The sequence below is a fragment of the Amblyomma americanum genome, chromosome 6, assembly GCF_052857255.1.
Source record: "Amblyomma americanum isolate KBUSLIRL-KWMA chromosome 6, ASM5285725v1, whole genome shotgun sequence".
Classification (NCBI taxonomy): Eukaryota; Metazoa; Arthropoda; class Arachnida; order Ixodida; family Ixodidae; genus Amblyomma; species Amblyomma americanum.
Window position 1 is genome coordinate 32,487,902 of NC_135502.1, and position 27,725 is coordinate 32,515,626.

The 27,725-nt window shown below is 43.0% G+C and overlaps 1 protein-coding gene across 1 annotated transcript in view; it reads left to right on the top strand.

The window, feature by feature from the left end:
* Positions 1 to 26,904, top strand: part of LOC144136568 (uncharacterized) — a 73,566-nt gene extending 46,662 nt beyond the window's left edge. Inside the window, exons 15-26 of the mRNA XM_077668975.1 lie at positions 236 to 358; positions 562 to 693; positions 3,037 to 3,137; positions 5,685 to 5,731; positions 6,675 to 6,823; positions 14,234 to 14,398; positions 14,848 to 14,955; positions 15,984 to 16,065; positions 19,760 to 19,815; positions 20,232 to 20,319; positions 23,275 to 23,314; positions 26,433 to 26,904. Of these exons, the coding sequence (XP_077525101.1) occupies positions 236 to 358; positions 562 to 693; positions 3,037 to 3,137; positions 5,685 to 5,731; positions 6,675 to 6,823; positions 14,234 to 14,398; positions 14,848 to 14,955; positions 15,984 to 16,065; positions 19,760 to 19,815; positions 20,232 to 20,319; positions 23,275 to 23,314; positions 26,433 to 26,534 (1,193 nt within the window). The 3' untranslated portion in view covers positions 26,535 to 26,904. The remainder of the gene's footprint in view (positions 1 to 235; positions 359 to 561; positions 694 to 3,036; positions 3,138 to 5,684; positions 5,732 to 6,674; positions 6,824 to 14,233; positions 14,399 to 14,847; positions 14,956 to 15,983; positions 16,066 to 19,759; positions 19,816 to 20,231; positions 20,320 to 23,274; positions 23,315 to 26,432) is intronic.
* The last annotated feature ends 821 nt before the right edge of the window (positions 26,905 to 27,725 follow it).

A 27,725-nucleotide genomic window follows, 5' to 3' on the forward strand; every position in this document is an offset into this window, starting at 1 on the left:
GCGGAGCTTGTTTAACAAGATTCAGCGAAAATGTGATTCGAACAAGAATAGTGTTCATGGCGCGTAATAGCGGTTAACAGCGCAATAGCAAGATTTTTTTTGTCCGCAAGTTCCATAGGAGTTCGAGGGATAGCGTAAGGGACTACTGTTCCTCAAATTAATTTTTCTGGCTCTAAAGAGGTTGATAGTGTTTTTCAGTGCTCCTAATTAAAATGGCCCTTACTTTTGTTTTCAGCGAAACCAAAATGCGACGAAAAAAGAAATAAAGAATGCTCCGAGATTGGGGCTCTGTGCACTGAACCAGCAGGAGAGTGTATCTGTAAAAATGCGCAAAAGAAGGTAAACGACAGATGCACCGGTAAGTGAGCAAATGTTTTTGTTCTCGTCAATGCAATATTTCTTGAAATAGGTAATAAAAAGCAAGCTAACCGTTTTTCTTTGCCTCTAATGTTGTCTTAATTGCCTTTCCTTTGTGGCAACAGTCTTTTACGTCGAATTTTTTAAAACAATTTGTTTCACTTTCTCGACGCTTCATAAATTGGATTTAATATTTTGTTCCAGATATTTGTACACTGGAGTACGTCAAAAATTGCCAAGCCAAAATAAATGGGGAGTGTGCAGTTGAGAAGGGAAGTGCCACATGTGTTTGCCGGAGAGGAATGAAGAAGAACAAACTAGGCGTATGCCAATTAGGTAACTACTTGCATGACCACTCTCCACTTTCAGAGTTTTAGGCGGCCTTATGTTTTCTATTTCATTACTCGATAGTATCAAGCGCACAGTACTTTTAGTGCAGAAGCATTCATAACCTCATTCGGCTCACAACCTCGGAAATTCCGGTGTGTGGTGAAGTCTCATAAGTTAGTTACGTGATTAAAAAAATATAAAAAATAAGCGAGAGTTTGAATGAGGGTGACCTTGGCCAAACTGGAGAAATATATACTGCCGCGACTGGTGTTCGAAAGCGCGCCGGGGCGAACAGTTCAGCAACTGCACGACAGCACAACGCTATCGTCACAGTCGATCACGCCTTGTGTTAAAATGCAACACGCTCTCACGCTGTACATCGCTCATCGTCGTTTTCAACAACTTCCTTCTGTGCGCAAATAATGAAAGGAAAGTAATCGCGCTTTCAATCACAGTGCGTGGCGCTAGTGCCCACTGGCAAAAACGGGCTTTCGCACAGTAGTTTGTGGTTAGAAATGCTAAACCGCCAGCAATAATATTATATTACATTAATATTGATTATTATCAACAGTGTAAATATAATATTCTTAAAGTATATGGTCGAATCCAAAACATGACTGAAGTAAAGTTGCTTTTACTACGCTCATGTGCAAGTGGTGAAAAAAAAACATACAAAATGCAAACAGCACATGCAGGTTTTTTCACCGGTCTGTTAGTAATTTCTACAAACAATTTTTTCTCGTCAAATAGAGTGTTGTCTCGCATAGCGTTCTAAGCGATGGCGAACATCATCAAATAGCTAATACGTGGTTAACGACAATCTAGTTGCTATGAAACACCTTGTGAAGACAATACATAAATTCGTTCAAACGGTAGTCTCTCGCCCCGAACAGCGTAGCCAAGCAATGCACTTCTACACGCTGCAGAGAACCCACAATCGCATGCGAAAGTTTGCGAGTCCTTTCCAGCGACTGTTTCATGCTCGCGCCATCCTCTGTCGCAGACCCTTGCGTAATTATCGTAATTTTGTTAAGAGATTGCCACTGCTTAGATTCTTTTAGGCGCCATGCGACTACCATGGCCGCGGCCAGCGAACAGTGTCACTCCGGCGGGTCGGAGAAATCAAATTTTGACTACAGATAACTCAGCTCATACTAAATGCATTAAAAAAAATTCTTGCCACACTAAATTTGTGCAACGGCGTCGTTTAACATCACAGGAATACCGCAACTTTTTGAGAGCTTCTTTCAGAGCCCCTTTTAAACTATAATAGGTATATATTAATTATTGCAGTTAGGCGCGTCACTTTAAATGGAGATGTATATCAGAGTATTTGAGAAATCCACTGCTGTTCTTAAATTTCTGACAAAGCAATTCTCGCCGCCACTGATGCGTAAGGAATATTTGCCCTTCCGCGAAGCTAGCTCTTGACGATCGTAAATTGTGTGACCTATGTCAGCGCAGTGTCCCGGTGCATCGGTGACTTCCGCCTTTCTGCTTTGAACAGAGCACCGCACTTGCTCAAGTAACTGGCGAAAAACTCGCGCTTTTGTCTTCTAAACGATATCGCTGTTTGGATAAAAACAAGCTTCAGCCATATTTTATAAGCAATTGAAATTTAGCCACCATCCGCGCAAACAGCAATGCAGCATCGCTGTTCCAAGGAAAAGCAGTATGGGTTGCTCTGAATGCTGGAGCAGAGCAGAGTGCGGGAGCTAGCTTATGATTAATAATAATAATTGGTTTTTTGGGAAAAGGAAATGGCGCAGTATCTGATTCATATATCGTTGGACACCTGAACCGCGCCGTAAGGGAAGGGATAAAGGAGGGAGTGAAAGAAGAAAGGAAGAAAGAGGTGCCGTAGTGGAGGGCTCCGGAATAGTTTCGACCACCTGGGGATCTTTAACGTGCATTGACATCGCACAGCACACGGGCGCCTTAGCGTTTTTCCTCCATAAAAAAGCAGCAGCCGCGGTCGGGTTCAAACCCGTGAGCTCCAGATCAGTAGTCGAGCGCCCTAACCACTGAGCCACCGCGACCGGTAGCTTATGGTTTCAGTATCGCTTTAAGAGCGCTAGTTGCATTCACGATCAGCTCGTCAAAGTCGAATGTTCTAACCGCGAACACTTACAATCTCCCAAGAGCCAATGAGGATGCAAATACAAGTGAGCCAGCTAGTGGGCTGTTTGTAGAATGTAGCCAGGACCATAGGGCTGCCGCTCTCACAGTGCAGAAGGAGTAGAGTGCATAACACACTGATATCATTTCGCGCGACAAATGTGCTAGTTCTAAGCGTCAAACGCATGTGGCGAAATGTGACTTTAAAGTGGGCTTGCCTTTCCTTCGCAGCTCAGACAACAACAGTCAAGTTCAGGATCAAAAAAAGAACCACCAGATACAGCACAGAAGAAGAGGATTGCGCTCTTCCTCTTGAGCAGATTATCACAGCGGTGAGCTTGTTTTCCGCCTGCTATCTACACAAAATGGCGTTGCTGCGTGACGCTGAACGAATGGCTTCTCTTCACAATAATTCGAAGGCCCAGATGTTTTTATGCGTCCTAGGTCTGGGTCGCTTTTTCAAGCCGATGGGTTGAAGTTGCGACTCCTCGCGGTTATGTTGGCAACCCAACAAGTGGAAGATGTAGGCTGCCAAGAGCGCCCATAAACATCTTTGACAAAGTTTGCCGTGTCGAACGCAGCCTCGTAACACAGTCTAGTGAGAGGAGCAAGCATTTTTTTTTCAGTCACACGTAGCGCTTTTTGATGCCACCTCCAGCGCTTACACGTACGAGCTTGGCTGCTCGGTCGAAGCCGGACGTGCCACTCATCAGCTTATTGGACTAAGTCCAGAGCACCAAGGCAATGAAGTTTAGAAAATGAATGTGCACCACTGATCGCTCAGAATGTTGTCTGGAGTTTGTAATGGCAGCAGTTTTCAGTGGTACAAGATACCAAATGCAGCTCCACCTGGGCAGCGCAGGTTGTCTGCAGTGTCGTTACCGGTAACTATCGGGTTAGAGATCGACTTCCATGGTTTGGCCTCTACGGGGTGTATGACAAAAAACCAACGACAGCTTTTTTTCTTCTCTCACACAAAGAATAGTACTCACACATAGAATAGCGGACTAGACAAAATAGTTTGTACAAAGAAGAGAAGCCCGTTGCGCATTCGGGTCAAGCACGCGTGGAGCGCAGTGAGGATATAATGTTGCTCAAGGTTGGAATTTGCCGTTTTCCTTTTGTGATTCAGAAAGCATTGAAGAACACTTGACAAAACAGCATATCTGCAGATTTACTGCGCATCTGTCGGTCCATTGTCTTTTGTCGTGAATTTGTGAAGCAGAATGCAGAATGAAATTTTACAATTACTGCAAAGCCTTTGAAAATATCTGTTTCGTTTGAAATGGAGGGTGTATATAAAGCCCCATGTGCACGGACGTGCAAGTATTTGTTTGTGCCTGTGCCCATTGGGGCTCGATGTACGTCGACTGCAGCAGGGTCAGTAATAGGAACCTAAAAAGCCGATTTTATAACATTCAAACGAGAGGTTCTAGACCAACGCATTTTTTCAATGGCACCTTCTGTGTGAACGCAATGTTGAAGGTGTGTAGTTTTCTCCTATTTATTTTCAGAACGCACCCGATTGGTTTTCTATGGCAGTCTTAACTATTCGGTGCGAGCGCAAGGCAAACTTTAAAAGCAACTTTTTGCTAAGGATCAGGAGGTTAGACCATTTCCATCGATATGTTAAATACGCTATTCTACAACTGATAATATTAGCCTCACAATTAAAATTGATGTCCAAGAATGCTGGACTTACCAAACCGACTATCTGCATTAATTTTTCACGCTCTAATTGCAACAGGCCAGTACGCTTCTGGCACCATTGCATCTTGTTCACTGCTAAAATCACAATCTTTGAGTTCAAGCTTTTTGTTTGGAAGAAATTTATCAGTCATAAACTTATTCACCCCCAGAAAAGCGGTTTCTCCGCGTTGTATGACGGCCCACAACGTTATTTTGCTCATTTGCACGATCCCTGCCATTCATAAGTTCCCAATGAACTCGGTGTGGAGAACTTCTTCAACATTTCTCATTCCACTAATTCAAGTTAAGTGATCTTATCGCTGTCTCCATTCTTCCCGTTCAAGAGGAAATATGACAAGCATTTATGAAGTACGACAACTTATCATACGGAATACATGAACTTATGGATACTGCTTTTCATTTCTTACTAAAATATTATTCTGGAGAGTTTCTAGTAATTGTTTTCTCGTCGTATTCACTGAGATCACTCTAGAATCAACAACTACACTCCGCACGTATTGTTTCATTTTTATCATTCGTTTCCGTTTTCTTCTGTAGCCCGTTGATATTTAAAGAGGAAGATTGGTAAAACCGAGCCAGGGAAATACGATATTACATTAATCACCACATTCAAGGAGCGAGTTGGAGAGGCTTCGGTTTAAACATGGGAGCCAGTGCTTGAGCCCTTAATCAGCGGCTCTAGGCTAAACTAAAGCCAGTTACAAAGAGAAAAGACTGAATGCACTTAGACCTGCTACCAAGGCCAAACGGTATGATGCGGTGCTAGAAAAAGCGCCGCATCACAATGATTGAACCGTTGGGTGTTTTAATAAGATTACCGCATCAAAGGTTCTTCACCCAACCAAAAACAACAATGGCACTCTGCCATCTGCTTTTTTATAATACAGTAAAAAGATTCTTTCATATATGATTACGACTAATGCAAATCTAAAGTAGTAGTTCATTGGCATATCTTTTTTGTTTTAATCTTATCAGTGCATATACTACTTTGTAATCTATGATAATGCTGTAGATTAGAAGATTCAGTAAAGTTATTGATGAATGTAGTTATTTAACTGAATGTTAACTGCACATATGGTACTTTGCGCACGCGCTCTTGTTTTCCAAGCATACTTATTGAGAAGTTGTAAAACATTATCTTGCTTGTTTACATAATCCATTTGATGCAGCTTAAGGAAAAAGTTCCAGACTTTGACGAAAGAGATATCAAGTGCCGGTAAGTTGTATATCCTTCATTTTTCCAGAAAGCACAACTTTACTTTTCCGCAGAAAAATTTAAAGTTCAATAGACAAGGACATAAGTAAAAGTAAATGCTTCGCAATTATTCAAATTTACATCAGACCAAATAGATTGAAACTTTTGAGGCAATAGATTAAAGGCACTTCGCTGTGAGTACTCAAAATTTAGAGAAATTACAGTTCGGTACAGTATTCCGAATGATTGTACTTACCTTGGCAAATTTTCTCAGTCTAAATGGCGTTAGCCCCATCATCGTTTTCAATATCTTAACCAAAACTCCACACGAAAGCGAAGTCCAAGTGATCCTCAATCGGTGGTCCTAATAAAGAGTCGTGTGGTGTCTGGTATATTAGGTCTTGGGAACTTGCAACTTAGAAAAACTACCGATGCAATGCAAACTTCCTCTATTATAATGTTTAATCAAGATTTAATTAAATGCCTAGTAGAGCAATGTCCCTTTGGGTGACATGTCTCGGTCTGCATCTGGTTAATATTGTGAACTCTACCTGATAACGCCTTCGATCCTTTTTTGGTGATATATATGCTGCTCTAATGCATGTATTACGTGTCTATTATTATAATGTTCTCTTATTAGTGGTGTATTTAAGGTTAAGTTAGGTTTGTGAGGTTGAACGTCTCAAAGCGACTCAGGCTACGAGTGCAGCCGTAAAATTGTTCGCCCTATCATAAGAACGTGTTCCATATGCTTAACACGCGAGAACGCTGTAGTCAATGCTTAGTCGTGAGATTGCGCTGTTGAAGAGTTATGAATAGCGACTCTGGTTACAAAGCAAGTTGTCGTTTCGCGGTGATATAGAAAGAATTGGTGACTGTTCAGCTTGCTTAGCTCAGTTTTCATTGAGTTCTGCGAATTATCCTGCTACAGTCAGCCGCGACATATTTCTTGATTCTTTTTCAGTGGTGAAGACGTGGAGTTGGATGCCTTTACTGAAAACGAAGAGGCAGTGAAGGCACTGAATTCAATTTTCGAGATGTGCACGACGCCAGCTGGACATGAGGGCTGCCTACTCGGCAATGGCGTGTATATAGAGCAGGATAGTGTACAAAGTAAGTAAGAAGTTCGCTTTTCAACATAGCCGCATATGAGACTTCCTCCTACGAAAATGCCGTATGCCTAGTATATTGTGGTAAAACTCTTCCAGGTTCATCTCACAGCCCACAGGGGAATCTGCTATGGGTGGGTCGGGAGAGTGGGTGCTTTTTAGGAAGCGTTCACTGTGGCTGTGCGATCCCAGTGTATTTGGTGGATGACGGTCATGAGACGTGTACACTGGTATGGCGATGATGGCAGGTGGCAGTTACGGTACAGCTCTATGGGTGAGAGAAAATTTTGGCTGTCTTGATAGGCATTGTCAGGACAGTGTCATTAAAGTACAAATTGTAAGTGGTCTCAAATGAATAGAAGTTTCGAATTCCGCATTTTGCTTCAGAGTGAAGATGCGTCCAGCATGTGGCCGCACAATGCACATCTCGAGGGTCACTTCCTCGCTTTCAACTTTTTTGTATTCGCTGGCTTTGTAATTAACCCAAGGTGAAGATTTTTGTGTAGCCCGGTTCACATCGCATTTCGCTTTTTTAACGGTTTCGCAATCGTATAAGAAATAACTTGTAGTTTTTTATGGCGGCTCAACGTCCCAAAGCAACTCGGGCTATGAGAGACGCCGTATAGTGAAGGGCTCTACATAATTTTCCCCACTTGGGGTTTTTTAACGTGCACTGACATTGCACAGTACACAAGCCTCTAGAATTTCGCCTCCGTTGAAATGCGACGGCCACGACCGGGATCGAACCAGCATCTTTAGGGTCCGCGGGCGAGCGCCGTAACCACTGAGCCACCACTGCGGCTTGAAATAACGAGTAGTCAAGCTTCTTAAAAATCGATCCTCAGTTAGTGTGTCGTGTAACTCTACCTCCCGCCATTTGTTGGGAGCTGTCAAAGCAGCAGCACACGTACTCGTGGCTGTCGCAGCTACGTTTTACGGTGAAGACTCCTTCGAGGCCTCATTTTACAAGAAATTGTAGCTTCTTTCGTAAGGCTAAAGCACGGCACTGAGGTTATCATCATCTTTCGCGGAGAAGCATTACAAAGCGTGTTTTTTTTTTGTACAACCATTTGTTTTTCAGTCGCTCCAATGCATATGTCAGTGTTGTTCTCGAACAAAATAACAACAATTCGCTTGTGTGGCAATAAAACACGCTTCAACAGATTTAGCTACTGCAGCGGTCATTAGCATTCAGCTATTTATTCTTTCGGGGTAGCGATGCCGAGCGCTCATTCTTTAACAACTGCGGTTTCTTTGTTTGGGTGCACACTAACTATTCCAATCGCCTAAACGTGATAATTCTGCATTGCACCTAAAGTGGAAAACGAGGTCCTATACTGAACCCAAGTATTAAAGGTAAGAAAGTCTTCAGTTGACTTAAAAAGTTTCTTGATGCCAAGCCCATCATGTTAGTGCGTTAATATCAACGTTTATCGTTTTGAAATTGACACGCAATTCGATAATTCTAATAATAATATAGACTAATAACATGGTATCTCTGTTAATATGTAGTTAATATGGCCACCCAGGAGTTCTGTATCTTCCGAAAACTTTCCTCGCATAAATTGAAGTTGAAACTAAAAGGATATACACTGAAATTGATCAGTATGTGAGGAGCGCTCAAGTACGGCCTAGCTCTGAAATAACGTTCGCTTTAAAGATTAGACAGTTGCTATACTAGATAACCTGTTGCGGTAAAACTGTTGCAATATCAAGAAAAAGAAAGAACAAATTATTTTCGCTGCGTGTACCGCAGCAGCGGCCAAGTAGTTCAGCATCCGCCTTGCATGGGGCAGGTGCTGCATTCGATCCCCAGTGCCGCCGGGTACCCACCGGTGATACAATGGGTACAAGCTTTCCCCTGTCCTGATGCTCGGTTTAACTGGGGCGAGATGCTTCGGAAATGGGTCTTTGACTCCACCATGAATAGTCGAAAATACTTTGTGGCATGGTGCTCTTTGGCCACAGATGCCCTTGCGCCATAAAAGTCCCCCATCATCATCATCATCATCATCATCATCATCATCATCATCATCATCATCATCTTTCCTGCGTGTAATTTTGTGGCTCATAACGAGCCAGTGGGCGAGCCCGTGGCACCTGTTTTTCATCCTTCCTTCAGTCGCAATAGCAACAACAACAGTGAAAGAACCACTACAGCAATCTCGAAAAATGTGGAAGCCGCTATGGTGCCTCAGTGGTTAGAGCGCTCGTCAACTGAGCAGGAGTGCACGGGTTCGAACCCGACCACGGCTGGCACGTTTCGATGGAGGTGAAACGCAAAATGCGTGTTGGGATACAGGTAGCGTGGTTGGGCCGGAGAAGGGACGAGGAGGTTCGGAGACTTGGTTGCAAAGGAAACAAAGAGAAAACTTTATACAGACTGTTTACGTAATGTTCTACAACTAAGGGCAACTGAGAATACCTTTCAGTTAAAGGGAGCTTCTTAGGAGACGGGAGTCTCTTAGCAAACGGGCCTCGTAGCAAACGCGAGGGTCTCTCGGTACCAAACCAGCAGCTCGTTAAGTACGGTTCGTATTTCACAGATCCCTTACTGGGGAATACGGTTCGGAGAACTATGTCCAAGCAAACGAGCAGACGTAAACACTGGTGGTACCGCCCATGGCATGTGGCAGTGCTGATGCTATCACAGTTCGTCGAAGAGAGAGGGAAAAAAACTTTATTGCCCAGCAATATAGGAGGAACCCCTACCTTCCCAACTCAGGTGCACGGACCCGGGAGGGAGTAGAAGGCTCGGCGCCTAGAGTCCTATGTGGCGAACCGCTTGGTTCTTCGAGGCCTCCGTCGCCAGGCGGATGGCTTCGAGTTTGTCTTCGAGTTTCGATTTTCGAAGGAGAGACTCCCAAGCTTCCTCATTAAAAATGTTTTGCGGCAGCCCCAGGTAGGTCGAAGAAAAAGGGAAAAGACATTCCCCAAACACTAACACGTCGGAATGTCAAGCCGTTTCTCAGCAAGGGATGAATCACCATGCACTTCCCCGCCTGTTGGCCAGAACGCGGGAACTCTGTCGAAGTCGCAGCCGTCTGTCACTTATCCGCAGCGTGACTGTTGAAAGCAACACCCCGTCCAGCGGCCCGATGGCATACTCGGCCCCGTGGCACCGCCAGTGTAGCCACTGCTTCCGCCACTGCTTCCGCGAACGCCACTGCTTGCAGCAGCATTTCTTCAGAATGCTCATTCGCATTCACGATGGTTTTCTAGAAATTCTGTTCGAGGGAGTCGCATCTTATCTATTTTGGCTGGAAGGCACGCTGGGCATAACAGGCGCCCGTGTGCTGTGCGGTGTCAGTGCACGTTAAAGGTCCCCAGGTGGTCGAAATTATGCCGGAGCCCTCCACTACGGCTCCTCTTCGTTTCTTCTTTCATTCCCTGGTTTATCTCCGCGGCCCTGTGTCCACCGAGATATGTGACAGTTACTGCGTCATTTCCTTTCCTCAAAAAAACAATTTCCAATTTCCAAAATGTGGAAGCAGCTGCGCGTGGCCACTGTGAATCGAGATGAGATGAGTCTGGTTGCATCTGACGTCACCAACAAATTCATAAAGCTGCCGGCTGCTTTGAGTGTGAACGAAAGAATAAGTTGCACGGCAGCATGCAAGAAATAGAACCGTGCAGCTCACTTGACGCCAGTTCATTTGTATCCTCCATTAATTCAACAAGTTCCTTAGTATTCGCCAATGATTCAACCAGTCCATTTGTATCCTCCATTAATTCAACTAGTTCCTTAGTATCCGCCATTGATTCAACCAGTTCATTTGCACCCTCCATTAATTCAACTAGTTCCTTAGTATCCGCCATTGATTCAACCAGTCCATTTGTATCCTCCATTAATTCAACAAGTTCCTTAGTATCCGCCATTGATTCAACCAGTTCATTTGTATCCTCCATTAATTCAACTAGTTCCTTAGTATCCGCCATTGATTCAACCAGTTCATTTGTATCCTCCATTAATTCAACTAGTTCCTTAGTATCCGCCATTGATTCAACCAGTCCATTGGTATCCTCCATTAATTCAACTAGTTCCTTAGTATCCGCCATTGATTCAACCAGTCCATTTGTATCCTCCATTAATTCAACTAGTTCCTTAGAATCCGCCATTGATTCAACCAGTCCATTTGTATCCTCTATTAATTCAACTAGTTCCTTAGTATCCGCCATTGATTCAACCAGTCCATTGGTATCCTCCATTAATTCAACTAGTTCCTTAGTATCCGCCATTGATTCAACCAGTCCATTTGTATCCTCCATTAATTCAACTAGTCCCTTAGTATCCGCCATTGATTCAACCAGTACATTTGTATCCTCCATTAATTCAACTAGTTCCTTAGTATCCGCCATTGATTCAACCAGTTCATTTGAATCCTCCATTAATTCAACTAGTTCCTTAGTATCCGCCATTGATTCAACCGGTCCATTTGTATCCCCCATTAATTCAGCCGCGTTCTGAAATTTTCCTGCGTCGTATTTTTTTTCAACAAAAAGAAGTACAGCCAGCAGTCTAACTCTTCAAAGACCAGATATTTCGAAACACGGAGACACTCTGAAATATGTCACAAGCGCTGCCTATCGAAACCAGCTGAAATGGAAGGTTTGTTTTTAATTTGTGGGACAGGCGCAGACGTACACGGCGCCGAACAATTAAGAGCGCTCCACGAAGCCACATGCTGCGTTTGCGAGCAGTTTGCGTAAGTGGCCGCCACCAGACAAGGACTTCCAGCCAGCCTCTGACCGCGGACGCGCAAATCCTCGTCTCCCGGACCTGCGTGCCGGGGGCGGGGAGAAACGTCTTTTCTGGTGAAAAGTAAAAGTTATTAATCAATCAATCAATCAATTAAAATGCTAGCAACCACTGCAGCAAAGCAGAGTTAAGCAAGAAAGAACAAAAGGCTGTATACGAGTGCCCATCAGGAGAGTGAAAAGAATGTTATTAAACGCCCAGCTCTGGGTACACTGCGCCTAAAATGCAAGCCTATTCCGCTCCCACAATCATAAGCATTTTCACCTAAATGTGACTTTTTAGAAGTGGTCGCGTATTTGTCCGTAGTAAAGTTGGCTACTGTCTATGAAATACAAGCCAACCTTCCGCATTCGCTGTTGTTAAAGGCTTACGAAGTTTACAAACGGTGGCGAATCGAATAACAGTAAAGTTTATTGTGGCTGAAACAGTGAAGATGACGTTTATGGACAGCAGCAAACATGCATGAAGGAAAATGTTCCCTTCAGGATCGGAGTTTGAGTGTAAGTGCACAGACATGTGCCCTCTGATATGCACATCGGCTTTGGGTTGTATACTAGAGCAGCAAGGCTGTTCGACAGTTCCTGCTTCTAGCGCGAGCGGCCACTGATCTCGCATACTGTAAATAACATGGACAACATTCATGCCTTCTAATGTGACCTTGATGTTATTAGAGATAGATGCAAAACAGAGCTGAAGACTCTGAACGTGTCCAAGGTAATTTACCGACCCGCAAGGTAAATTACCCGAAGATCCTCTAACTGGCACTCTCATAATCAACTAATAACAATGTACAGGCTCAGTCAACACATTATTAGTATTTAGGCATTTACCTGAAGCTATATCTCTCGTAGGTAGGTCACATATCCACCATTTCTGCCAGAGCCTTTTGATTATTAGGCTCTGTGCACAGCAAGTCAAAAAACAATACTTTTGACGTGCATAAACTAAATTTTGGTACGCTTCATCTTAACTACGCTCGCTTTGTCTGCTACCCTCCTCAAAAATGCTTTCTCAGCTAATAAGGAGCAATTCAAAATAGAGTTGGTCACTGTTTCCTGAAATTTGAATTGCCACTCAAGAATAGTTCGAATTAATCTCTAACCCTCACTGCAAGCTTTCACCATGCGTTGTCCCCCCCCCCCCCCCCCCCGCCACATTGCTCTTTTATTCTCATTTCACAAAATGGCGCTCACCACTGGATCACCCACTGAACACGAAGCGCCGCTCTCACGCATCCCATACATTGCAGTATCACTTTAGCTGCACCCATAAACCAGTTCCCCCTCATATTTTGAAATTTTACCCTTTTTCGTAATACCTGCCCGTTTAACGATGTTCTGGAGCGCATCACCTCACAGTACGAACATTAATTACACTGTCTGTAAGTATCTCTGCACACAATTTTCATAACACGGCATAACATGATGGACGTGAAGAAACGCAACGGCACATGCATAAGAAGACACCAGAGGGAAGAGCAGAAACGGGCGCAACACAGCGCTGAACCCGAAGCGCAACGCATTTATTTAAGCGAGAGCTTTACTACTCACCTCCGTGGCTTCTTCCCCGAGTGCGCCGTGTGCGCGAGTTTGACCTTGAACCAAGGAGAAACCACGCGACAGCTATGACGTCACTCATCCGCCGCTGCCGCCGAAACCGAGCGCTCGCCTCTGTTTCTATAGGCGTTCATTGTGTTAATTGGCGCGGCGTTGGCAGTATTCTAGACTCTGATGATTTTGAGGAAAAGAAGGGAGCATAACTGGCTCCCTGGGTCAGTGGACGCCTCATTAGCACTTTGAGATACGTGGCGGTGGTGAGAGGGAGATGCGGTCTTTATGCATTAGCGCTGATAACGTTGTGGCAGACACGCGGCACTGCAGCAATAGGCCGCAGCGTTCATTTGGTGAGCAATCTCTCAAGATCAGCCATAAATTTAACTGCCACCTGCCAGGGTAGCAGGGTGGACGCGCTGCCTATCTAGTGTGCGGAACGCACTCGACGTTGCAGATGCCAAGCCACATTTAGTTGCCCGATGCAGCACAGCTTTCGCTCTTTAGCCAGATTCAGCAGTAGTTAAACCGCAGCTAATTTCTTTTCTCTTTATGTAGCTATCCTCACGTTCATCAGCCGATTTTCGTCGCATGTAAATAATGCCTTCTGTTTCTTGCTCGTCTTAAATCTTGTTGGATACTTTTCGGGATTCCTATTAATTTATGCATATTTGCTTAGCGTGGATGACGATGCCCTTCGAACAGTAATCCGTTATACGTACTTGCTCTTTGTAGCCCTACTTATTCTTGATATCGCTGTTGCGTAATAAATTTTGCATATACTTTTTTACTGCACTATATCCCTCAGCAATAGCTACCTAGAGGCCTGTAAGACAGAAGCGAATAATAAATAAATTTCGTGATTAAATTTGGGCAGGTGTTCACCCCTAGGTTTCTCTTTTTTGACGTCTGAAACAATACGGATTTTATTCCGGCCATTCACGCTTTATTGTTTTTGGTATACTTATTTTGTATCGTAATAATTTCTTACTTCCACGAAAAACTGATACTTTTTGACACGTCTATTTCTGTTCGAAAAATACATGTAATCCTTTTTTGCGTGCGCCGTGCTCTAATTTTCATTGAACTTTTCCACTTTTCCCAGTGGCTCCAACTGAGCTCTGCGACAAATTGACGTACATCACTGAAAATACTCACCTGGTATGCACCTACGATGAAAATAATAAAACCGTTTTCCTCTGCAACAATGAGACATCTGTGGCCGTCGGGAATGCGGAGACGGGAGGGCTTTCCGTGCAGGTTTGCCACCGTAAGTACTCGACTTAAAACTATGGCACCGCAAAAATTTCCTCAACGAATCTGATAGTGATTATGTTCCCGGACATGATTACTGTTCTCGCAACTAGTTTGAATAGATGTTTGGCTTATGTGCATTTGTGAAGGTTATAATTATTTGGAGAAAAGATCGGCCCCCACATAAAGAAATGAAGAAAAAGCTGGCGGGGCGCGTGATCCAGTTAATTTCATTCAAAGTTGCTTGTTGTCGGCTTCCCAATTTTGCTCTATAGTGCCATCTCTGTGCATCTGGATACGTAATTTAAGATGGACCCGTGACGGATCGAGATCACTCACTACTGTGAAAATGGGATCTCAGTGCAGCTTATTTAGTCATACTGGCGACAACATGACAAGCACATAACTTAGTTGCAACTGCCCGATGACCACTGATGCAGATTTCTGAATGCCTGCATTTTTCAGCACTGCCCTGCAGCCAAACGTGCGTACAAGAACGGAAGCAATGCATCCTTCAAGCATGTGTATGTAAGCCGCAGTACAAGCTCAATACAACGACCAACGAATGCCAAAGTGAGTGACGGCACAAACGCAAGAGTGTTGTCTCTTGAACGCAATTACATTCGGTCCCATCAGCCCGTTAACTACGTTCGTGTTTTCTCTTGTATTCGTAGACAGTTTTCTAGGTGTTATTTTATCACATCCCTAGAAGGACACTGCGTGCAACCTCACATAGCGAGCATGGCGAATGAAAATGTGGGGCAGGTAGAATTCTCGGACCATAGCTAAGGAGAAAATTGCAGGCAAGAAGCAAGAGTCTAAAAGGAGCACCTTAATTGAGTATTCTAGGATACTTGCTCCCAGAAGGGAATACGTCATTAGAGGTCGACAGTAGGGTCCTTTATCGTGCAGTTGGTACAAACCGGCTAATCAAAACGGTAGTTCTGTTTTAGCTGATGCCTTTCTGCATATGTGTTCCACAGCAAACTGCTAGCAAAGAGGGCACGAGGCTTCCATGTTAAACATGAAATGAATGCAGACAACACCCTTCTGAGAACTTAAATATGCTCTCATTCAGTAAACGATCGGCTCTTTAACCGGCATAATGTTAGTTTCAGTAACATCAGAGCCTCCAGCAATACGTGCATATGTGCACAAGGTTATCTTTGCGCACTTTCCCGCCTTTAAAGCTGCCACATTTAAAATGGTAAAGTAACATGAGTACAACTGTTGAAATTTACAGAAGCTACGGTAAGAAACAATTTCTTCTCCCAAAAAATCTATATGAGTACCAGTTTTGCTTCACTGTCGAAGAACTTTGAACTGAGCCTCTCAACGATCGAAACGTCTGGAGTGAATGGAGAGCCAGACAGAACTTCCAAGTTTGCTTTTTGCAGGCTTTTCAGCTGCTGAGAACGTGTAGTCAGCCAAGCCGGGTATTTACCGTTGAAAAGAAAATCATAGCCATGTTTTCAAAGCCTTAAACAGCAACACTCGTATTGCCCAGTGTGTTTTTGTTCTGTTGTTTTCTCGTGACTTACTGGGTTTTAAATCATCTCTGTTTGCCACACGACTTACTCAATGGCATGACATTTTCGCAGGTTACTGCGAGATACAACCTTCCGTCTGCCCAGCGGAAGCTGAGTGCAAACTAGGAACTGGAGACCAGAGCTATTACTGCAAGTGAGTGGGGGTGTATTCGCCAGTAATTATCAAAAGAGTGTGACACGTGTATGAGAGTTTTAAATTGTTCATTATTAGTCGTGTGTTTGAAGGCAGGCAGCACATCATATTCACAATGATGTTTGCTTCCTTGAAACAGTAAGGTTTTGTGAAATGCAGGACCACAAATGCTTATCCCTGCGCAGCGTCTGATGTCCCAGCCGACATAAACCAAATATTTAAACTCGTAGATACTACGGAAATGGAAGTGCAATACTATAGTGCTAGCAATCACGTTAAGCAAGCTGTCGCATTTTGTCCACCAAACATACATAATTAAGCAATTATTTGACAGCTCGAATAGCGACTGCAACTGCAGACTGCCATGACTGGGGCAATACAGGAGCGCTGGAAGGAGGAAGCCTAAAGATGCGACTGCTCTATAAGCAAGTCAGCAACAAAACAGGAAGAGCAAGGGTTGCGCATTTTAAAGAAACACTAAGGACAGCTGCATCCAATTTTCGTTCTTACTAAAAGCTGATCCTATATATATGCTGATTTCTGGTTGTGCTTGCGTTTTCCCGGCAGGAAAAGACGTATTTGCTGTTGAGAAAAATGTATTAACGTGCGAATATCCGAAATTGTGTATACGAATGGACTCCTAAATGTTATCTTCATTTTCGATTCAAAATTTTGATATTCAAGAATTTTCGACTATTCAAAAATTTCTGAATAATCAGAAGCGTTGAAATACGGCACCCAGAATAAGTTTACTTTAAACGGTAAAACAGTATATACACATATTTGATAATTACAGGAGGAGGTCCCCAAGCCAATGGCTGCACGCGGAGCCTCCTGTTACAAAACTTACAAAAATTAATATGTACAAACAACAGCGTATACAATTAAATCTGATTACATAAAGCAATTAGTAAAGTAATAAAGTAAAGATGTCCAACCACCTACTTCGAACCGTCACAACTCTAAAGGGTGTGGTTTGTTTGTTTGATACTTTTATAATGCTTTACATACCTAACTCCCACATTCATAATACCTGTCCTGTCGTCTTCACAACTCTTATAGCTTTAGCTGCACCACATCGTTTTGTTCGAGAATGATATGTGAGCAAGCCCACTTGAGGAGCTTAGCACTAGGGCCCGAGTCTGTGCAAGCGATTGTGTAAACATTCCGCTCATTGCAGGGCGCCGAAACTCCGTGCTCGTCACGGTTTTTTCGCTGTTTGTGCAATAAGACATCTTCACAAGGCTTTACCGCATTTTATGCTACAGCGTTAAGGACTTGACTCAGAAAATCCGGCGTTATCGATAGCGTTTCCACAGTCTAAGGCTGCCCTGGCTCCTCCACGTCGTTCGTGCCTGAAAAATGCCTACAGAACCAGCGGCAGAGGCTTTGCGCAGCTGCTCCGTCAACGCTCGAAACCAGCGCCCCCCCCCACCCCCCCCCACCCGCTTTTTGGGGCGGGGTGGTGTAGCGGCTGCCGATAAGCGGCGAACCGGCATCCCTCCCTCCCCCGGTCGCCGCGCGCGGCTGCGGATGAGCGGCGGCAGTCCGATAACGTTGTCCGTTCTACTCTTAATGCCGAAACTTAGGCATCCTGAAATTTCCGAATTTTCAGCTTTTTTTCTTTCTTCTGTGGTGGGAGAGATATTTATTCAATTTACTTTTGGATAATTGCGGCATTTTTCTCTACCATCTATGTCCAAATTAATGAGGTTTAAAGACTCATGATTCTTTCGGTTCACAGTCATCAGTCTTTAATGGATTTTATTTTATTACTCATTTTGCATGACCACAGTACAGGCAGTATGCTATTATGCTCTGTAATGAAATAGTAGGAATTCTAAAAGAAGGCGGGAAGCCTGGCGACAGCAGCAGTTGATTACGGTTGTCGATGATTGTGTGCGTGACGACATGAACCTGCCAGGTCACAGATCTCCACCTGATATTCAAGAGCTTAAATAATATCCAAGTGCGCTATGTGGAGCAATGGCCGACAGTTATCGCAAGGCTAATACCAGTAGTACAATAAAGCAACCTCAAGTGAGCTAACGCAAAAAGTACATATTTCTGTGCATGTCTTGTTTAAGTTTTTATCGTGCTCACTCAGTCTATGCTAGTTTATTTTGTTGACAAAGACAGCACACTTTTGTAAAAAATAAGCACAAGGACATTTTCCTGCTTACCTTTTTTGAAATTTTTTCAGACTAAACAAATATTCAATTCTATATTCGCGGGCATTGTTTCTTCATATACATAATGGATTCGGTTTAGAAAATATGAATATTCGCACACTGCTAGAAAATTACCGTTAAATTTTTTTCCGCCTCTCAAGTCAAACACGTGTCCTCTACACCTAAAAAGATTCGGTTGTCACGATTTTTTCAATGTTTTGATTTCAATGATGGTGTAGCTTAGTCTCTGAGATCAGCGAACCACAAATTGCATAGACGCTCCGCAGTTTACTAGCGAAACTTGAGGTGATAGCGTCTGTTGTATAAAAACTTATGAAATTCATTTTTAAGGTCCACTGGCGCCTTCTTCATTACAATGCGGTAACCTGTGAATGAAGGTAAATTTTAATGTTTCATCAGTGCCCCTTCAAGGTGATTTACTTTCATTGCGCTCTGCAACTATGATAGGCGGCAAACGATTTCGTATACCTACGACAGTTTAGATGCTTGCTAATAACTTTTTATTTGTTGTTTGTAATAAAACTCTTGCACAGCATAACCATTCAATATGCTGTGTCACCTTCGTTCTTAAAGACTGTACCAATTTTCGAAATATAAAATCATTTGTCAGCTACCCCAGAAAAATATTATTGAGATAACTTCGCCGAACACTGCACCTCTACATTGCCTGTCGTTCAAACTGTCTATGATTAAAGCCCAGTGGTAGTGTTCACGTGCTTCAATATTCTACCCTTATCCACAGTTTGGAAGCGCTTCAATATAAGTGGCAGATGGCGGAGGCGCTAATAAAATTAACTCTTAATTATTTTCTTATAAATTTGAGCTCCTTTGACAGGAAGGGAATTTATAATGCACATTTGTGCGCCTTTTCTGTGAAGGCACCGAGTGTTGAACACCATGTCATTGACAACGTGATGCGCAATGAAATCACCGAGCGCATGCGTTGGCAGCCGTAAGCCAGCACTGCAGTATTTGTTGCCCTCATGAAACGGACTCGAGTGCATTTCAAAGAGCGAAAGAAATAAAGACAGGATTTGTAAAGAAAGTAGAAATAATACATCCCAACAAGTCACGCCTGGCTTAAAGAGTGCTTGTCTATGCCCATCAGTCGCTTGCCTGGGTTCATGATGCAACGCCGAAAAACTCCCAGGATAATCTGCAAAGCCAAGTCATATACCGCCCATTTAGGGTACTAGTAAGCGGCTATAGGAGCACGAAGTGGAATGAGTGCGGGTATGTTCGCTGGCATCAACATGGGCATAGGCACTGGCGAGTGCAGTTAGAAGCGGCTAAATAAACAGAAAGAAAAAGGAGAAGAAAAGTTTCGACATGTGTCGCAGCGCAGATACAAAGCACACGGCATCCAGCCCCTGCGTCTCGCATCCCACTTTACGTTAAATGCGGGTCAAAAGCAGAAAGCGCGCATCATAAACTTTTTGCCCCTTGGCCGTCAGTTTATAGCCTTTTTATGACCGTTAATTTCAACTTCATAATTTGTCCAGGTGCCCTCCAAAGTTCACAGGACCCCTTTGCACGCAAGAGAACAAGCCTTTGCAATGTAAGTTTTTCGACACCTGTACCTTGCTTCACATCAGCATCTGCAAAAAGGTTGTTCGCAGAAATAGAATGTTTTGTCTGAATTATTCATGAACTGAGGAGTTCTCTTTAAAGTACAGCTGCCCAAATCAGGTTTATTTATCTATTCACATCTGTTGAGTAGATGATATACTGACGGAATTTAATCGATGTAATTGATCATATGAAGCTTCAAATTCTCCGGAAAGTCAGTGCCATCCTGCAACAATTTCTCCTATAAATGCATGTTCCATAAACACCACTGTCAGAAATTTTCTGATGTTTAAGCGGCTAGTATGGCTCTGTGAATTTTAAAAAAAGATTGACTTAAATTATCTTTTCATATTGCTGCATATATTCGGCAGTGTGATAGCAGTTTATATGTTTTTTTTCTTCCAGCCGCTAAACTGAACATCGTGATTGTTGGTGTGGTCCTTTCCTCCTTGTTACTGATGTGTTTTGTCGTCTCTGCAAGCATCATTTCAAGGTAAGACATCTTTCACTTAACACTTCAACTAAGTGAACACGTTGCCTCGCCTGAGGAAGCGACGGCTATATAGTGCGTTCATAAGTTAACAGTACTTTATTTATAAGTCAACAGTATACATATAGTCAACAGAATATAATACAACAGTAAGTAGATTTAGATGAGACGGAATGACGACTGCAACTCTGAAATGTACCTCATATTGTGCCCCAATCCTACATTGGGCTGGTGCAGAGGTGCTCGATAAGGTGCTAAGTAGCAATGATAGGATGGTGAGGTCTCGAATGCAGTTTACGCCTCAACAGGGAATGGATGAAACCAGTAAGGAAGAAACGCAAGAGAGACTTATCAGTACGAAGCAGTTTAGAAATTCAGAATTTCACTGCAAAACAATATTTCACTTCGGCCGACAGCGACTACCTTAGAGTTTGGGCGACGATTGGCGTCCTCATAATTATCGTTACAGAATGTGTAAGCGAAATTGAGGGCAGAGTAGCTAGACAGGATACTAGTAGATACTAGGGATGAGAGGGCACAACCAATTTTAATAGCTGCCATCTTGGATTCGAGAAACCGAAACCATGCCGTCATTTCGCGCCCTGACGTCATACTCACATAGTTTCACCTCTATCCACGATATTGGACAGTGACGTCATCATTGGCACGTGGCAAGTGGTTGTTTCTATAATGCTATTGTAGATGGCGCTGCAAGTCTCAATGCGAGATACGCTGTTTTCTAGTTGCTGCCACAGATGGCGTTTTGGTCTCAGGGTGGTAGGAGGCCTCACGAAATCTCGAAACGTGATGTGTAGTTGCTGCCACAGATGGCGCTGTGATCAAGGGTGGTAGCAGACCCCACTAAATCTCGAAACGTGATGAGTAAGAAGAGCCAACGCTCTTAAAATGCAATAGGAAGGCTACCAAGCAGTAGGTCACGATCTCTCTAGTACTGTCCATCGCTTGGTAATGGCAGGTATTCAGAATACGGGAGTAGCAAGATCTGGCGATCGATGTTATTGGAGTATACTTTAGTAATCACGAATTCTCTAATGACATTGCTTCGTTAAGTAACTCAGGCAGAAAATCACAAAACACAATCAAGGACCTGAACAAGAAAACCAGAACAGTGGGTTTAAAAATTAAGAAGAAAATTCCAAAAACACCATCAAACCAGTTTACTATAGATAGCGAAGTACTAGAAGTGGTGCATCTACCTGAGACAGGTAGTTATCGCTGACCCCATCCACTATTATGCTGGAACTGATATGTTTAAATTTTTCTGTTTCTTCGCACAATACCAGACTGGAGCGATGTTTCAGAAAAAGCTTCATATGTTCACTAGAATTATACAAATTGAAACTTGCTTAACTATTGTTCTTGATTTCCTTATTATCATGCGGATGTTTTCTAATCCTCCCCTATTTGTATCTGGAGTCCGTGGCCTGTAATAAATGAATAAAATAAATAAACAAATACCCGCACTTGCTATTTTCTTACTCTTTTCACTGGCCTCAAATCCCCACGTGTCCGTTAATCTGCGATCAAATCTCGATGTCACGATAGATGTCACGTGAAAACAGGCGCGTATGCCAAGATTAGCGCGGTGGCTTTCAAGCAAGTGACCCCACAATTTTTTTTTGCGCCAAGCAAGACTCGGAGTTGCACTAGATCAAGTGATGCACAACTTCAACAGTATATTATCGATTCACTACCGTCGAGTGGTTCAGTTATCGCAATGTGCACTAACTTGAAAAATGCCAGAACGAGGCAATGCACTCCGGCGGCCGGCATTGGCTCGGCCTGATGACAGTGCTGGTACCCTGAGGGATGTCTTTGTAACGAACAAGTGTACTTTGAATAAGGCCGAGAAGTAAAACAGCAAAATTTAAACGAAAAAAAAAATATGTAGCCCTCCATAAAAAATGATAAAATGCAATGTGTGAGCTAGCACCTTTAGAGGGGAAGAGTGTTCGTCACCGGAACAATGATCTATGGTCCGATGCCCACTTTTGCGTGTTTTTTTTTCTTTTGTGCTGTAATTCCTTCTATGTTGCGTTCGTATTCATTTTACAAATTTATTTCATCTAATTTCAGTTTCATCTTCCAAAACGGGAACAGTAACGCGGTACATCATATCCTAAACATAAATATCGGTTCTGTTAGTGGATGCTGACGTGAAAATTTGAAAACGTTTTTCAGAAAAAAAGCTTCGCAGCAAACTGGCGTTAGTTAATACTGAAAAAGTGTTAAGCAGAACACTAGCAGAAAATTTAAAAGAGTTTCACTGGAAAATATTTTTTCCTAGTACATCTGAAACGACGTTTACTCCTCCTGATTGTAGCGCTTCTTTGTGACCGTCCCTAAAGCTCAGGACTGCACTTTAACTTTAAGAACATTTAAGCTAGCGGTCGTAATTTGTACCGGAAAGTTGTACATACTCTTCAACTTCTTGTCCTCCTCCACGCAAGGCACGGCGTTCTGCTCAATTTGACCAGAATATAATGACACTATCTGTTAATCAACGGCCAAGTGTAAAGAAGCTCCTTACAAAAATTGCTACTGAGTGTTAGCATTCGTATAGCGTATACACTACAGTATATAAGCTTAAACTCTGTTGACTTGTACTGTTGCTTCCAGAGAGAGAACACTGGTTTTTTTTTTAGCCAGTTAGGATACCCCACGTAACGTGAGGCAGAGGCAAGATAATGTGGAATCGATTGCATGTATAGAAATGAAGCGGCATTCTTTAAAGACACCGGATAAGAACAAGAAGTATTTTTCTTGACAGTGTTCAAATAAATTTAAACCTTCGTAATAAAGAGTTCTGGCTCAATATTTCGTATGGGACACCCTCACTCCTATTGAGTCAACTTATTAGAGGACCACTTTTTTAATAACTTATCCTTGTCTCTTGGCGCACATATTCTGAGATATGTGTTTAATCCATCTTTACAGGTTGAAGAAGAAAGCTCGAGGGCCCAACTTCAGCAAAGATGTAAGTCGAAGCTTTCCTTCCAAGCCGCTGCTAGTTAATCCGAAAATAATCAAACCTAACTTGACTTCATTCTAGAGATAGAAGCCACTGCTGCGGTGAAACAAAGTGTTTGTTCACAAACATTCTTCCTTGCATATATATCTAGAGTAACTGGTGTGAAATCATACTGAGAAATAAGATTAGCCAAGAAATGTAACAAGAATCACACAGTACAAGCTGTGGTGTCATGTGAATATTTTTATGTCAATGTGTGCGCTGGCTTGTCAATAAGTTTTCAGCCATTATTTTCGTCCTCTTTTCATGTCTCATTTTAAAAAGATAAAGGCGCCATTGTAAAGACTGTGGCAGTAACGTTGTACTTCGTCACATAGCTTCTTGGCACTATAGGTAACACCAAGCACGTGAGAGCAGCATACTTGTAGAATTCGTGGCCCCAATCTCGCGACTAACACGTCTGTTTCTTAGTTGAGCATTCCCAGACTTATTTCCCCCGATGAAACTTTCGAAATAAGTCACCTTGCCTGTTTCATAGGTAGAAAAGGCTGAAGTGTAGCACCCTTTTTTTTTTGCTTAGAAAAATTATCATAAGCCAATGTTTTAACCTGGGCCTCTGCCCTGATGTCTTGCACTTTGGTAATGCTGCTAAATGAATAAGTGAAGTGCGGAAACTATGCCACCAACACACAGTCTATCTAGAGTCATCTTGTTTTACAGAAGCTTCTTCGCGGAATAAGCCCTTCCCAGAAAAATCGTCGGTAGCTTTCTCTGCTACCAAAGTGCAGACATACAGCTGCCAAGCAAAGCTATGCAGCGTCCAGAGAAATTTCGGAGTTGAAGAAAAATTTGTAGTGGGCAGGTGCTCAAACCCGGCACCACTGCCTCACCGGAGTAGTTGCTCTATCACGATGAAAACACCCCAGTTCTGGAAAGCTAACTCTTCGAATACAGGCTATCTTCCAGATGTGTTTCCCATTTCGCACTGATGCTTTTGCAACTGTTTTGCCGATGTAGGGCATAAAGGGCATGTTTTTCATGCATCCACTTAAGTTCGTGCATGGAGTTGAGACGTTTCGGAATCCGATCTCTTTTGATGCATAGCTTGTTCAATGCCTGCATGGACTTAAGTTTTGTATCGAAGTTTCTGCACGCACCTACACAAAGCAATCTATGCGATTATCGTCAGTACCTAAGAGTACACCAAGAGTACACGTAGGAGCTGTGGCACAGAACTTGTCTTAATGCACAAAAAACGGTGAACTGTTCACTGCAAACACTAAAAGTTCAGAGCAGATTTTTTTATGCAATCGTACTGAAATATCACCGACCTATCAGCTCTAATTATAGCATGCAGGTGTCAGCGAATACGTCCCCAATCCAGATGCTAGATTACAAATCAACACTAATTTGTTCCGGTATCCTAGCCATGTCCAAACTCACACTCTAGTTCGGGCTCAACGATGGAGCATAAATTAGAGAGGCAAACGGAACATATCGCTGACTTGAGAATAATGTTTAGCAGAACCCGCAAGACGCAGTAAGCTTGTAATAATTGAGTGATTGCTCTCATTAGCATCACCCAAGTGCAGACATGCAGCTACGAAGTAACGCTATACAGCTTACAGTGAAATTTCGCAGTTGAACAAAAATTCTTACTGGCCCGGTGTTCAAACCCAGCACCACCGCCTCACCGAGGAAGTTGCTCTATCACGAAGAAACAACCACAACTCTGGAAAGCTAACTCTTCGAATACAGGCTATCATCGAGATCTGTTTCCTGTTTCACCGAGTGCCCCACTGTAAGGAAACAGACAAAAGAGGCAGCAGGAAACCCGGGTTTCCTATGCCAATGGCCGGCTGTTTACAGGGAAAACGCAACGGCAAATATGCCTATTTTCAAATTTTAACTCCAGTTTTGGGAATTCCTCTGAACACACTGGGGCAACTTGACTCTCACTTCGTGTGGTTGACGAATTCTGCACCGCTGTGCCATATGCTAGCCGCCCTGGTTATTTTAGATGGGAGAGCGAATTCCGGGATAAGTGGCAGTCCCGGGTTTAATCCCGTGACAAAGACGAATTTTCCTTCAACTCTGAAGTTCTTATAGAAGATGTACAGCCAGTCTTGTAGCCGAAATTGATGTGCTTAGGTAGATGCTAATGAGCGATCGCTGATTTTTTTTTTTTTAAAGCTTACTTCACATTGAGGAACTGTGCTCAAAACACACTGCACCTAGATGTTTACTCTTGGGCTGTGCGCAGTTTGAGGCCTTAACAATACAAAAGGTTGTTATTTACAATATTAAAGAAGGCGCGAGTATACTTCGCCGTGACTTTTCACTTTCCACGTTCATTTTACCCCAATCATTACTGAGCTCACTCCGTTCTGAGTCACTCCGCGCCGACCGAATTCTTGCACAGCTGTCCCTCGTTCAGCACGTCCGAAACATGCTGCTTACAAGGAACAAATGACTACTCACTGTGTGAAGGCAGACTTAATGTAATGAATAATTTTATTCCAATTATCATATTTTATTTTCTCTACAGTGCAGCAGGTTATGAGAGAAAATATATGATACTAATTGCCATTTCAGCATTTCATTAGAAAAGTTCGCGTACGGTAAAGACGAACACTGTATTTTCTTGAACTAAAGTTAAACGAATGAATAAAAAAAAAGTGATGAACAGCAGAATAGCAAACAACGTTTCAGCCTTCCGACCAGTGAGGAGTTACAGACGTGTCATGTGAGCTCACATCGTGATTAACTTTTTTACTCTTGTGATACTGATGCCGTACGCAAATTATATTGACGCTTAATACTCCCACCAATATCTTGTATCCTGTTTTTTCGTCCTTCCTTAAAGTTTTTTATCTCCTCACTTTCCTGTCTAATCATCTTACGCCATGATAGAAGATGAAATAAAATGTAGCAGAACAGTAATTGATAATTGTAGGATTTGTAAAATGCATTCAAAGCCCTCGCTCAAAGGGCTGCAGTATAGCACGGACCAATTCTACAGCCGTAACTTTCGCTGTCCGCTCTCATGTGTAATGATATTCTTTAAACGCCATTACTACAAGTAAAACTCGCACTCTTTGTCTCTCTTTTTATTACCCTGCAGGTCGAGCGGCGAACTCCACGTGAGCTTCGCGGATACGAAGGTCCCTACAGGGCATCGGACCCGGCTTCTCTGCAAAAAGACAGGGATCTTACGTCTTTGTGATCAAGCTAGCTTACCACGTCATTCATAATTCTGTGCTTTATTCCCTCTAGTCTTCTGTGCTTTCCCTTCTATGTTTTGCTTTTCACGCCTCATCGGGTATCATATATGACGGTTCGCTCATCGCATTGTCGCTGTGCGCAGTTCCTTCTGTGTTCGAACGAATGCGTGGTTATCTTGTCAAAATTGCCAGTGCGATTACAAGGACAGCGTAACACAAAAGGATCTCTGGTAGGCGTCATGTTGAGGCATTGGCCCCACCACTTGGCCCTTCATTCGTGACGATTCAGTCGTAACCTGATGTTGTGAAATGAGTGAGTTAAACTATAATAAACTGTACATGAATAAATAAATTTTGTCATTATGATTTGAATCTAACTGTCTTCATCCCCTTCAGGCGCTGCGTCGACATTTGTAGACGTGCCCTGAACACAACTGCATCCGGATATGCAAGACGCAATGGATAAAAATGTGAATGCAAGTTGTGCTCAAATCTCAGAACTATTGCTTGGTTTTTAATAATTCACTCACTAGGTGTTCTGGCTATAATGTGTATATGCAAAAACAACCCCTCTCAAAGGATTTATTTCGCGCATTGAAGGGCTAAATACGTGTGCGTTTTCTCGCCGATGAGCTGAAGAGTTCTAACTACACAGGCTGTTTCTCTAGTTCAAGGAGCAGACTTTTCAAGTATTTAATGTGATGCTAGCAACTTACGACGTTTGAAGCTGTGAAAACTCGAGGAACAGTTCAGTTCCGCCTGAACGGCATGACGCAAAAGCGTTAACAGGTTCCTTCAGGAGCCTGAGGTCCTCTTTACGTATCACTTCGCAGACACGAGCACTGATATTTACCTAATCTGTTTTATTTCATTATATTTTTATTTTTATTTTTATATAATTATTGTATTTCTTTACCACAAGACACACGTGGCCTCCCTTTAACCAAGTGGAAAGAACGTTCCTCAGTAATGGAGGGGTAGTGAGCCCGGCTCACGACCGAAGAAGCAGTGGTTAATTCGAGTTTCGGCTCGATTATTTTTCTTTCAATCGCTGTGGTGCGTCTGAATTTCCCGCGCAAGGTCATACGGTTGTGACGTCACGATTCTCTCGACACGCCAACGTCAACCACGACACCGGGTTTTCCGGTGAACAGTGTCCTTAACCCTATCGCGTTAAAATGTGTCGTCTAGTC